The sequence below is a fragment of the Oncorhynchus tshawytscha genome, linkage group LG08 (assembly GCF_018296145.1).
Source record: "Oncorhynchus tshawytscha isolate Ot180627B linkage group LG08, Otsh_v2.0, whole genome shotgun sequence".
NCBI lineage: Eukaryota > Metazoa > Chordata > Actinopteri > Salmoniformes > Salmonidae > Oncorhynchus > Oncorhynchus tshawytscha.
In genome coordinates this window covers 57,101,959-57,113,365 of record NC_056436.1, presented here as the reverse complement: position 1 = coordinate 57,113,365, position 11,407 = coordinate 57,101,959, and the positions used below count along the sequence as shown (strand labels likewise).

The 11,407-nt window shown below is 43.1% G+C and overlaps 1 protein-coding gene across 5 annotated transcripts; it reads left to right on the top strand.

Moving 5' to 3' along the window:
* Positions 1–1,247: 1,247 nt before the first annotated feature.
* On the top strand, positions 1,248–11,360 carry LOC112256270 (cytochrome c oxidase assembly protein COX18, mitochondrial). Of its 5 annotated transcripts, none has more exons than XM_024429405.2 (7): positions 1,248–1,400; positions 6,272–6,710; positions 7,790–7,890; positions 8,230–8,396; positions 8,522–8,637; positions 9,504–9,611; positions 10,570–11,360. In XM_024429405.2, exons 2-7 carry the CDS (start codon positions 6,282–6,284, stop codon positions 10,735–10,737), a joined length of 1,089 nt encoding a protein of 362 aa, XP_024285173.1. In that variant the 5' UTR covers positions 1,248–1,400; positions 6,272–6,281; the 3' UTR covers positions 10,738–11,360. The 5 variants fall into 5 exon arrangements, with proteins under 5 accessions (XP_024285173.1, XP_024285177.1, XP_024285175.1 ...); XM_024429406.2 differs by lacking the exon at positions 1,248–1,400 and adding an exon at positions 5,701–5,737; XM_024429409.2 differs by lacking the exon at positions 6,272–6,710 and having other exon boundaries at positions 1,258–1,400.
* Positions 11,361–11,407: the final 47 nt, after the last annotated feature.

Below are 11,407 nucleotides of genomic sequence, written 5' to 3'. Positions count from 1 at the left end.
ATAAGTCAGCTACTACAGTGACTGAAATGACTGCAACACTTAACAAATAGTTGCAGTTAGTTTCAGAGTGGGTGGCTAGGAATAAGTTATTCCTAAATATTTCAAAAACTAAAAGCATTGTATTTGGGAAAAATCATTCGCTAAACCCTAAACCTCAACTAAATCTTGTAATAAATAATGTTGAACTTGAGCAAGTTGAGGTGACTAAAATGCTTGAAGTTACCCTGGATTGTAAAATGGTCATGGTCAAAACAACAGTAGCTAAGATGGGGAGAAGTATGTCCATAATAAAGCACTGCTCTACCTTCTTAACAGCACTTTCAACAAGGCAGGTCCTACAGGCCCTAGTTTTGTCGTACCTGGACTACTGTTCAGTCGTGTGATCAGGTCCCACAAAAAAGTACTTAGGAAAATTGCAATTGGTTCAGAACATGGCAGCACAGCTGGCCCTTGGATGTACACAGAGAGCTAATATTAATAATATGCATGTCAATCTCTCCTGGCTCAAAGTGGAGGAGAGATTGACTTCATCACTACCTGTATTGTTGAATGCACCAAGCTGTCTGTTTGAACTACTGGCGCACAGCTCGGACACCCATGCATACCCCACAAGACATGCCACAAGAGGTCTCTTCACAGTCCACAAGTCTAGAACAGATTATGGAAGGTGCACAGTACTAAATAGAGCCATGACTATGTAGAGCCATGACATAGAGCCATAGACTATTCCACATCAAGTAACTCATGCAGGCAGTACAATTAGATTGAAAAAAACAGACAACAACAAAAAACACCTTACGGAACAGTGGGGGCTGTGAAGCAACACAAACATAGGCACAGGCACATGCATACACACACGATAACATACACACTATACACATGGATTTTGTACTGTAGATATGTGGTAGTTCTGGAGTAAGGGCCTGGGGGCACACAGTGTGTTGTGAAATCTGTGAATGTATTGTAATATTTAAAAAATTGTATAAACTGCCTTAAATTTTGCTGGACCCCAGGAAAGGTAGCTAATGGGGATCCATAATAAATACAAAATAAAAATAGCCTAAGTATCCTAATACATTAACCGGCAACGTTATGATTATAAATAATAATTTGTTGTTAACTGACTTGCCTAGTTAAATAAAGGTTTAAAAAAAATGTTAAATACGCATTCCTTCATGATCAATTGCAGGTTTCAGGGCATACATATTTTTCTCCACGAGGTGGTGCTAATGCTCTAGCCTTTCATAGACGTATTAACTCTTTTCCAGACGTCATATTTCCTCGACACGTTTGGCAGATGGAGGTGAAATCATAAACTAATACTAGATTTAGCGTGCGGCATTGTAATGTATAGATTTGGGACAGACGTTTAAATATTAGTTTCTGCAAGTGGAGCGAAGGTGAGAATGTATTATTTTGTCCGAACTACATGCTATAACTAGCAAATTGCATGTCACTGACTAGCCTCATGACTCGTAGTTCCATTACACACGAGTCATTGGACGAAGGTGTCTTCTGTACGGGATGTTTTGTTAAAAGCCCCGTCTCTCGGTCCGAACATTTAACTCGCATCGCTTGCGTTGCTGTTTTGGAAGCATGAGGACCTTTATCTTCCATATCAGCGAGAAACAATTTTCAAAAAACAAAACGTTCAATTGATACACACCTTTTATAAGGTTAGGGTTCCTACATGGCCATATCTCCATGCTGCAGCCCGTGTTTATGGAAGACAGATGGACCACCTGTGCTTATGAATTAGCTATCTAACATGCTCCGAACACCTGTGTGTGTACCTGAAGGCCGCCAGAAAGTGTTGTCAATGAAAAAGTGTCAACTGCAACTGTGATAAAGCCTGTTAAGTGTCCAGTAAGTGTATTTCGATTAGTGTATATGATTGATGTGATAAAAGTAAAACGCTCTGTTTCTAGAACCATGTCGCAATTGAGAATCGATTCACATTAGATAGCTTATGTGCAGTACTAGCCCCACAATGGACTAAAGGAGCCTAACGTTACTCCTTATGATCCAATGACCTTAAATCATGTTTAAAGGTGAATTGGCTCTGGAAACCAAAACAGTCAAATACGCTATCTAAACATGAATCGATTCTCAATTGCGGTAGTGTTCTAGAAACATAAATCCCTTTACGTTCATATCACATCAACATAATTTCACAAATTCAAAATAAACATACTGTACACCGTTAACAGTTGCAGCCAAATGTATTTTTCAGTGACAACACGTTTTTTTGGCATAGCTCTTAAAGTTTACACACAGGTAGGTGTTAGGAGACGCAGATGGGTAATAAGTACAGGTAGTGTATATTTAAGCAAGAAGGCACTGGGGTTGTGGTATATGGCCAATGTACCACTGCTAAGGACTGTTCTTATGCAAGATACATCAAGGTGAGGTCTGATTTAACACGGCTGTCGGCCAATCGGCATTCAGGGCTCGAACCACCTAGTTTATAATTTCGTTAACCCACAATCCATTATATTGACCAGATACTCTAGTTGTCGCTCTAACAATGAAATGAAACGTCTTCAAAAAGGAAAGGCAGTCGGTAGGGGGACAAGATCAGGTGGTACAAAAGGTAGAACTTTTTGTGTGAACAAAAGGTACAACTTTTTCCACTAGTTCCCACAAACACACATTCGAAATTGGCTATCGTAAACATTCATTAAAGGCTAGCTGTGTGGTTAGGTTTAAAATTGTAGAAATTGGCAGGGTTTATGACTGGCTGTGGGAACCAGTGACAACTGATATAAAGTGGGTACTCTTTTCAGTACACTTGTAACAACCTAATCATTACGAACCTAATACTCAATCAAATATGCCACACGTAGCAACAAAAAAAACATTTTTTGTTAACCAAATTCAACACACTTATTGAGCTCTATACCAAAACTCCTTGCTTGGTGAGTGAAAAACATGAAAAAAACACCACCTGCTGGAGAAGGGATTTTGGCCCCAGTTGTCCCTCGCTTCTTCCTCTCTGGTTAACCTAACGTAGCAGGCTTTAAAATATGCCTGAGCAGAGTTCCCACTTCAGCGGAAAAGGAAGCTATGTTGAATTAGCTGTATCCCTGAAAACCGGATGCACCCGGTTGTTGGCAACTCCGTTAAGGGAGGTTTTCAATAAACACTAACATAGAGATATGTCTGTGTGGGAATTCACTAACCCTATAAAGGTATGTATCAATGTAACCTTTTTTATTGATTATTATTATCAGATAAGACACAGAAGGTCCTTATGCTTCCGAAACCGTAATGCAAGTGATGCGTGTTAATGTTCAGACCGAGCGGCTCCCCCGTACAGAAGACGCCTTCGTCCAATGACTCTTATGTGTAATGGAACTGAGTCATGATCAAGGGCTAGTACAGTACATGATGTACTAGCTACAAAGAGGTTTTAGTTGTAAGATAACCTTGCTGATCTCTTACAACAGCGTTCTTGAGTCGTTCCTATTCCCCTAAAGCAGTGGTTGCAAAATGTTTTATAGCCTGTACCCCTTCAAACATTCAACCTCCAGCTGCGTACCCCCTCTAGCACCATGGTCAGTGCACTGTCAAATGTTTTTTTTTTACATCATTGTATGCCTGCCACACACTATTCGATACATTTATTAAACATAAGATTGAGTGTGAGTTTTTGTTACAACCCGGCTCGTGGGATGTGACAAAGAGCTCTTATAGGACCAGGGCACAAATAATAATACAATAATCAATAATTTTGTTCATTAATTAGCCATCTTACATATAAAACCTTATTTGTTTATCGAAAATTGTGAAGAACTCTCCACAGGTTAATAAGAAGGGTGTGCTTGAAAGGATGCACATATCTCTGCAATGTTGTATTGGAGAAAGTCTCAGTCTTAAATAATTTTCCACACACAGTCTGTGCCTGTATTTAGTTTTCATGCTAGTGAGGGCTGAGAATCCACTCTCACAAGTACATGGTTGCAAAGGGCTTCAGTGTCTTAACAGTATGATTTGCCAAGGCAGGATACTATGAGCACAGCCCAATCAAGAAATCTGCCAGTTACTTCTAATTAAATTAAATTTTCACAGAACCGCTTGTTGCAATTTCGATGAGGCTCTCTTGTTCAGATATCGGTAGGTGGATAGCGAATCCAGTTGTTTGTGTCATCCGTTTCAGGAAAGGACCTGCGTAATTGTGCACCCAACTCATTTCGGTGCTTCGCTATATCACAATTTTCATTTAAAAAAATTACACATTTTTCTCCCCAATTTCGTGGTATCCAATTGGTAGTTATAGTCTTGTCTCATCGCTGTAACTCTCGTACGGACTTGGGAGAGGCAAAAGTCGAGAGCCATGCGTCCTCCGAAACACAACCCAACCAAGCCGCACTGCTTCTTGACACAATGCCCACTTAATCCAGAAGCCAGGCACACCAATGTGTCGGAGGTATGGGTCTCCCGGTCGCGGCTGGCTGCGACAGAGCCTGGACTCGAACCCAGAATCTCTAGTGGCACAACTAGCACTGCGATGCACTCGGGAGGCCTGCTATATCACATTTGACATTGTCCGTAAGCTTGAGTTCATTTGCACACAAAAAATCATACATATAAAACCTGTGTGTTGTCCTTGTGAAAGCAGACAGAGAAGAGCTCCAACTTCTTAATTATAGCCTTAATTTTGTCCCGCACACTGAATATAGTATTTCAAACTGCCAAGCATTCCCTTGGCAGCAAGAGCCTCTCAGTGGATGCTGCAGTTTACCCAAGTGGCGTCGGGAGCAACTGCTTGCATGCGAGTTCCCCCTCCACTATGTCTTCCTGTCATTGCTTTTGCGCCATCAGTACAGACACCAACACATCTTGACCACCAAAGTCCATTTGATGACACAAAGCTGTCCAGTACTTTAAAAATATGCTCTCCTGTTTTCCAGTGGTTTGCAGAAGAGGATGTCTTCCTTAATTGATCATCCTATAAACGTTAACGGACATATACCAGGAGCTGTGCCAGGCCCGCCACGTCTGTTGACTCTTCCAGCTATAACGCATATAATTCACTGGCTTATATGTGAATTGTTTCAAAACATCTCCTGCCATGTCACTGATGCATCATGAAACAGTGTTGTTTGATGAAGGCATTGTCTGTATAGCTTTTTTTTCCTTTTCCCCCAGCATTGTCCCAACCATATCCGTGGCAGCAGGAAGAATTAAGTCCTCCACAATAACATGGGGCTTGTCTGTCCTAGCCACTCGGTAGCTCACCATATAAGACGCTTCTAGCCTCTTCTTATTAATGGTATTTGTTGCTTTTATACATGTCTTACCACTCAAAACTCATCTTAATTCTTGATCAAAAAACTCCTGTGGCTTATTTTCCAAATTGGCATGTTTTGATTTTAAATGTCTGCGCAAGAGTGAAGGTTTCATCGAGTTGTGAATTAGTACTTTTGCACATATAACGCACTGTGGCTGAGGAAAGGCACTACTCCCAATATAAGTGAACCCCAAATCAATGTAGTTCTCATCATATTTGTGCCTCTTCGATGGTCCAACGTCCCCGTCTGTTCGGTACTTTCCGGGGAAGGGGGAAGTAGCTCTTCAGCTGCATCAGATTCACAACTGTCAGTGTCCATGCTAGCTGGGCTAACAACAAATGTAGAAATACTGATGCTAGTATTGGATGTGCTCGTGGAAGCAGAACGACGTGTCGTCGACAGGTGCAGTACTGCTGGTAGAAGCAGTACTACCAGTAGAGCTGGTATGTGTCTCTGGACGTGGGCCTTACTTTTTTTTCAAATACATTTTCAAGCAAACGGAATGAGCAGCAACTGCATTTGGCTACATAAGGACTGTTAGTGGAAATCCCACGAGAGAGTAACGGTTAATGTGATTGGATGTTAATTATTTGACCAGGCTACCTGTATTTGACATTGTGTTGTTATTTCGCTGAGCACTAGATGGTTTAATTTTATTTTTGGCAGTGGGACGAGGCTACTCGGGCGAGAAAAAAACCTTACCCAAATGTATAGATGGCATTCCGTACCCCAGTTTGGGAATACCTGCCCTAAAGTAATGGAAAACTTACTGCAAAGCGAAAAAGTTCCAATGTCCATTGACCTTGTTGCCTGTGTAGCTAGCTAGCTAGGTGGCGTGTATGTCTCCCTTACAGAAGGGCCAGTCATTGCTGCTAGCTAGGCTAAATCAAAATGTGCCAGTGGTGATTGGTTTACATACTACTGTGCAACTTATTTTGCCCATGCCTACGAGTTAAAAATTGTCCTCTCCTCTACAGATTTGTGACAATGTTGTGTCTGAAGATGAACATGAACATGAGACCTGGCTCACAGTGGATATTACATCAAATCAGCCACCTGTCACCCAGACCTCCCATTCGAAGCATCTCCCATGCTCCCTTTGCCTGTGACCACCACAAAACATACCGCAGCCACGTCCCTCTTCGGGTGGCCACATTACCACGCCTCCGTCTTAGTCTGCCTCTCAAATCAACTTTCTGCTTTCAGCCATGTAGACCAGCATCTACAACCAGTGGGACGGGCTGGTATGAGAGCCTAGCAGACTCTACTCCTGTCCATCTGACTGAGCAGCTACTGATCTCTGTCCATCAGACCACAGGTCTACCATGGTGGGCCAGTATCGTATGCACCACTGTGGCCTTGAGGACAGTTGTCACACTGCCACTTGGAGCCTACCAGGCGGTCATCATAGCAAAGGTCTGTGTTGCATCAAGAACCAAGCATTATATTGTAGTGTTTTCTTTTTCTTTCAGCCCACACTGGTCCTAACGGGCAGAGTTGAGATTGAGAAGCCCTTGGGTGTGCATCTCTATAGCCTAAAGTCAAGTGGCATTCTTCCTTGTCTTATTTCCTTCGTCTGCACAGATGTGCAAGAAACCGGCAAGTTGAAAGCAAATATCCAGGAAGCGTCGACCATTGGTTTCACCTATTTTGTAAATCCATTTGGGTGCAGGTCAAGGAAAAGAGATGAGGAAGCTACGTTAGACTGTTGAGATGCACCACTGGAGTAATGTATAATTTGCTTAACAATTTGATATGTAAATGTACAGAAACAGGATTTGAAGTTCTCATCCATATTGTTGTGTGAAACAAGTGGGCTGTGGAACATGATATAGTCACAATGGGAAGATGTTCTCTGCTGCTTAGTCACTATTGCACTTGAAGATGTTTACACACATTCTGGGGGACTACGACAGGCAATTTAAAGTCAGCCAATGTTTCTCTGTGACTGTGCAAACATTGCTAAGCCCTTGGCCTTTATTAAGCATTCTTTCCCACTCCTCCTCAGCTGTCGGTTGTTTCTTTTTCCAGTTTTTTTCCCCCCAGTGTCGTCGTCCTACCTTTCTTCCCCTCCCCAGTGCTGCGCTCTCTCCCACTGTGTGACAGCAAGGGTCAGCATATCGCTCCCACAGGCCTCACACACACACAGCAGCATTCTACTCAACCCTATGAATGTCCTCCATGATGAGTCATCATGAGAAAAACAGCTTTTTGACTTTGATATTTGGCTGTAATACATCAAGGTCCCGGACTGTTGGAGGACTTTGAGAACTTGATTTTAAAAAAGGAGCAGTCGGGTTGAATTTTTTGTTGTCATAACTCAGAGAGTGGTCCTTCGGGACCAGGCTCCCTGGCCAGCCTGATTCCCTCTACGACCCATGTCCAGTTTTGGGTTACTAATGTGGGCTGTGTAATTTAGAACTTTTGGCTACATTTCAGGGGGAGTCCATGTTGAATCAAAGTTAACCCCCATGCTCCTCTTTGCCTCCAGCTAGGTTGAAGCCCTGCAAGTGGAGATAGCGGAGCTGGCTAAGAGGCTGCGCTACGAGATCTCGGTGCGAGCCAAAGAGAAGGGCTGGATGGAAAAACACTGCCGGTGAATAATTGACCTTTGACCTGGGCTCCTGGAGGGCTTCCTCTGGGAGCTTGGCACCAACTCTGAAACCACAGTCTATAAATATTAACCAAAACACAACACACTTCTATGCAGTTTGAGATTTTCTTCAAAGAAAAGTGCTCTCTTGGTCTTATCTGTCAATGTAATGGTGTATGACAGTTGACTTTTTAGAACTTCTATGGGAAAGTTCCATGCTGTTCAACTGATATTACACTGTATCAGGTTTCCAAAGTCAGCTATGAGGTTTTAAAAGTAGTGACATTAAAAATGAAACTTCCTTAATGGCCTGGCATTTGGGTTCCTTTTGTGTCCCATTAGATACCAATTCAAGAAGAACCTGAAGAGGATAGTGTCTGAGCTGTACGTGAGGGATAACTGCCACCCCTTCAAGGCCAGTCTGCTGGTATGGGTGCAGCTGCCCATGTGGGTATGCCTCTCCCTGGCCCTGCGTAACCTGAGCCTGGGGGTGTCTGATGCTGCGACTGGTAAACCTCCACACTCACCACGGACTTGAATCACAATCGTCTGTTGTATCTTCTACAAGCTACATAATCACATTTATTTTGCTTTAAGTTTAGAATGGAATATTTCATATGATTTTTGTTTTCAGCGTTGCAGACAGAGCTGGCAGTAGGGGGAACTCTATGGTTCTCCGACCTGACATTGCCTGACTCTACCTGGATCATGCCTGTCTCTCTGGGCCTCATCAACCTGCTCATCACAGAGGTGAGGCCCTGGTCGAACTAACACACCCGGCTTGAGCAACACCTCCATTCCATTACACACAATAGGGAAACCTTTTGGATGAAAGCTTTGATCCACCTAGTATTCAGACCCTGTGGCAGTTTTTACAAGAGGACACTCCTCACCTAACACGCTTTCAGATAGACCTGTGTTCAACTCACAATAGATTTCAGGGGGTGGAGTGGAGTGTCAGGTTTTGGTGTAATGAAATACTCAAATGTAGGCTAGGACAGAACATACTATCGTAGATTATCTACTGGGACGCAAAAAAGATAGTGATGTGAGTTGCTCGCTTGGTTCGGACTAGTTTTGTGATAGTCACATCTGTTTTTGATTTAAAGGGATACTTCAGGATTTTGGCCAAGAAGCCCTTTATCTACTTCCCCAGAGTCAGATGAACTCGTGGATACCATTTGTATGTCTCGGTGTCCAGCAAGAAGGAAGTTGCTGACTAGCATTAGTGCAATGACGAAGTCTATGGTAACTGCTAGCAAGCTAGTAGATCCCATAGACATCTAGTCATTGCGCTAACACTAGTTAGCATTGGCTTGCGAAACTACCTAACTTCCTTCATACTGGATGCAGAAACATAAAAATGGTCCCCATGAGTTAATCTGACTATGAGGAAGTAGCGCTGTGCATTGTCAAAATCCCGAAGTATCCCTTTAAGCGTTTCACTGTTAGTCTACACAGCATGTGACAAATACATTGAGAGATTGGTCATTCTGCATCCCTCGCTGACCCGTGAATATATATTAAAAACCAGAATTAATTTCCCAGTAGCAATGAGAATGTTGAGATTTTCACCGCGAATGTTTCCCTTCAGTCTAGTTTATTTGTGTTGTCAGGTATTTGCTCTGCGGAGGATGGAAGCGTCCAAGTTCCAGAAGTATGTGACCAACTTTATCAGAGGGATCTCTCTGTTGATGATACCCATAGCTGCCACCGTGCCCTCCGTAAGTCTGTGTGTGTGTGTGTCTGCATGCTTGTATGTGTCAGCACACGCAACCACAAACCATTTGTCCTTCAACAACATGTCCTCACAAAAGCTGTTAAACATGCCACATCACTTTCCCCCAGTAAATGAAGACAGCTAGCACATTTCACTAGCCATCCCTATGGCAACACCCTCCCACTAGCGCTGAAACAAAAGACTTCAGACACACCTCTGTCTCCCTCTTGCCCAGACAGGCATAACCTCCATTGCCCCGTGCGCCTATCCACCCATCACATTACATAAGGGATGGATGAGACGAACACTTTGTTTAGGAGGCCACCTAAATGGTGATAGCAGAAAAAACACTGAGGATGTTTTCTCCCCGACTTTGGTGATAGTTCCACCAAGTCCACAGACCCATGCACAGGACGTCTCGCTTATCTGGGACACTGTGCAACAGACACATACACACTCTGTACACTCTACAGTTGGGCAGATGTTGCCACAGACAAACCCTGTTTGTCCCTGAAGACCCCCATCTGGCTTTGAAAGCCCTCTCTTGTTCCTATCTTTCCCAGATACACTGATGCAGCCTCCCAATCTAGCCCCTCCCTCAATCTGATTCGATAATCTGGAGCGTAATTTTTGTTGTGTCTCCCTCGGAGCACCATCGTAGTTGCATAAGAAACTGCCGAAGAGGAACCCAAAACGCACTGGTCCACGTGAGAGTAGGCCTTGTGAAATGCTGCAAAGGGAGACTGAAAAAAATCAGAAGCTCTTCACGATCTTTGGTTTAGTTAGATATATTTTAGCAAGGTGATGTTTGGTAATGCTTTTCCAGATATAATTATGAAGGGCTAACCGTATGCAACTCAAAGCTTTCGGTTGAATTAAATTTTACGGCTATGCATGGAATTCAACTTTGCTTATTTGTCTCTGCTGAACGCTCTCTTTCTCCCTTCCTCTTTCTTCCCCAGTCCATGGCTCTGTACTGGCTAAGCTCCAGTTGTGTGGGACTGGGCCACAACCTGCTCCTGCGCTCTCCTCGCTTCCGGAGGCTGTGCCGCATCCCCCCCACGCGCTCCGACTCGGACACGCCTTACAGGGACATCGCTTCTTCCTTTGTCTCCAAATACATCAAGTGAAAGAGGTTTTCCATCTGATAGTAGAGAAAGAGACTGTAGCCCCAATCATGTCAATGCCATAGCCCCTTCCCCTTATTCAGTCAATCTTCATGATGAGTTGAAGAATTACGTTTGTTAGCGCTGGGTTGGAACAAACACCTGCACTGTACACCATGTATCTTTCCAGGACCATGGTTGGTGACCACTAAACTAAGATCTAGAGTGGACCACGGTCCATCAGAGAGAATCAGACCTTGTGGACATGGAGTATCCAACACGTTCATATCTGACAAACCAAGTCAGTGTCAAGATCTGTTTGTGACTGGTATATACTGTAGCATGTACATGCAGGTTTACTTTGAAAGGTAACCACTCCCTGTTCTACCCAGGATAACTTGGTGTTGTGATTGAAGACTAACTGGCAAATGACATGCAAGAAATGTATGTATTTAAGATAACGACCACAGTCATGGTTGATCAATGGATACTACATTTGTACTATGAACTTCCAGTGTAAATTGCATGAAAGGTGTGTTATTTTGTGAATTTTATGATCCAGAAATTGATGACATCAGATGTGCTCAAAGTTGAAGTAATTGAGTTAAGTTACATCAGTAAAATAAAACATTTTGTATTAACTGGCATTTGGTTAATTGCAAAGTAAGTAAATGTATAATGGGGACTTAGACCT

Coding starts and splice junctions, on each gene's coding strand:
- LOC112256270 (XM_024429405.2), top strand. CDS start 6,282: ATGTTGTGTCTGAAGATGAACATGAACATGAGACCTGGCTCACAGTGG. Junction 8,397..8,521: donor GGTGTCTGATGCTGCGACTG/GTAAACCTCCAC, acceptor TTTTGTTTTCAG/CGTTGCAGACAGAGCTGGCA. Junction 9,612..10,569: donor TAGCTGCCACCGTGCCCTCC/GTAAGTCTGTGT, acceptor TTTCTTCCCCAG/TCCATGGCTCTGTACTGGCT.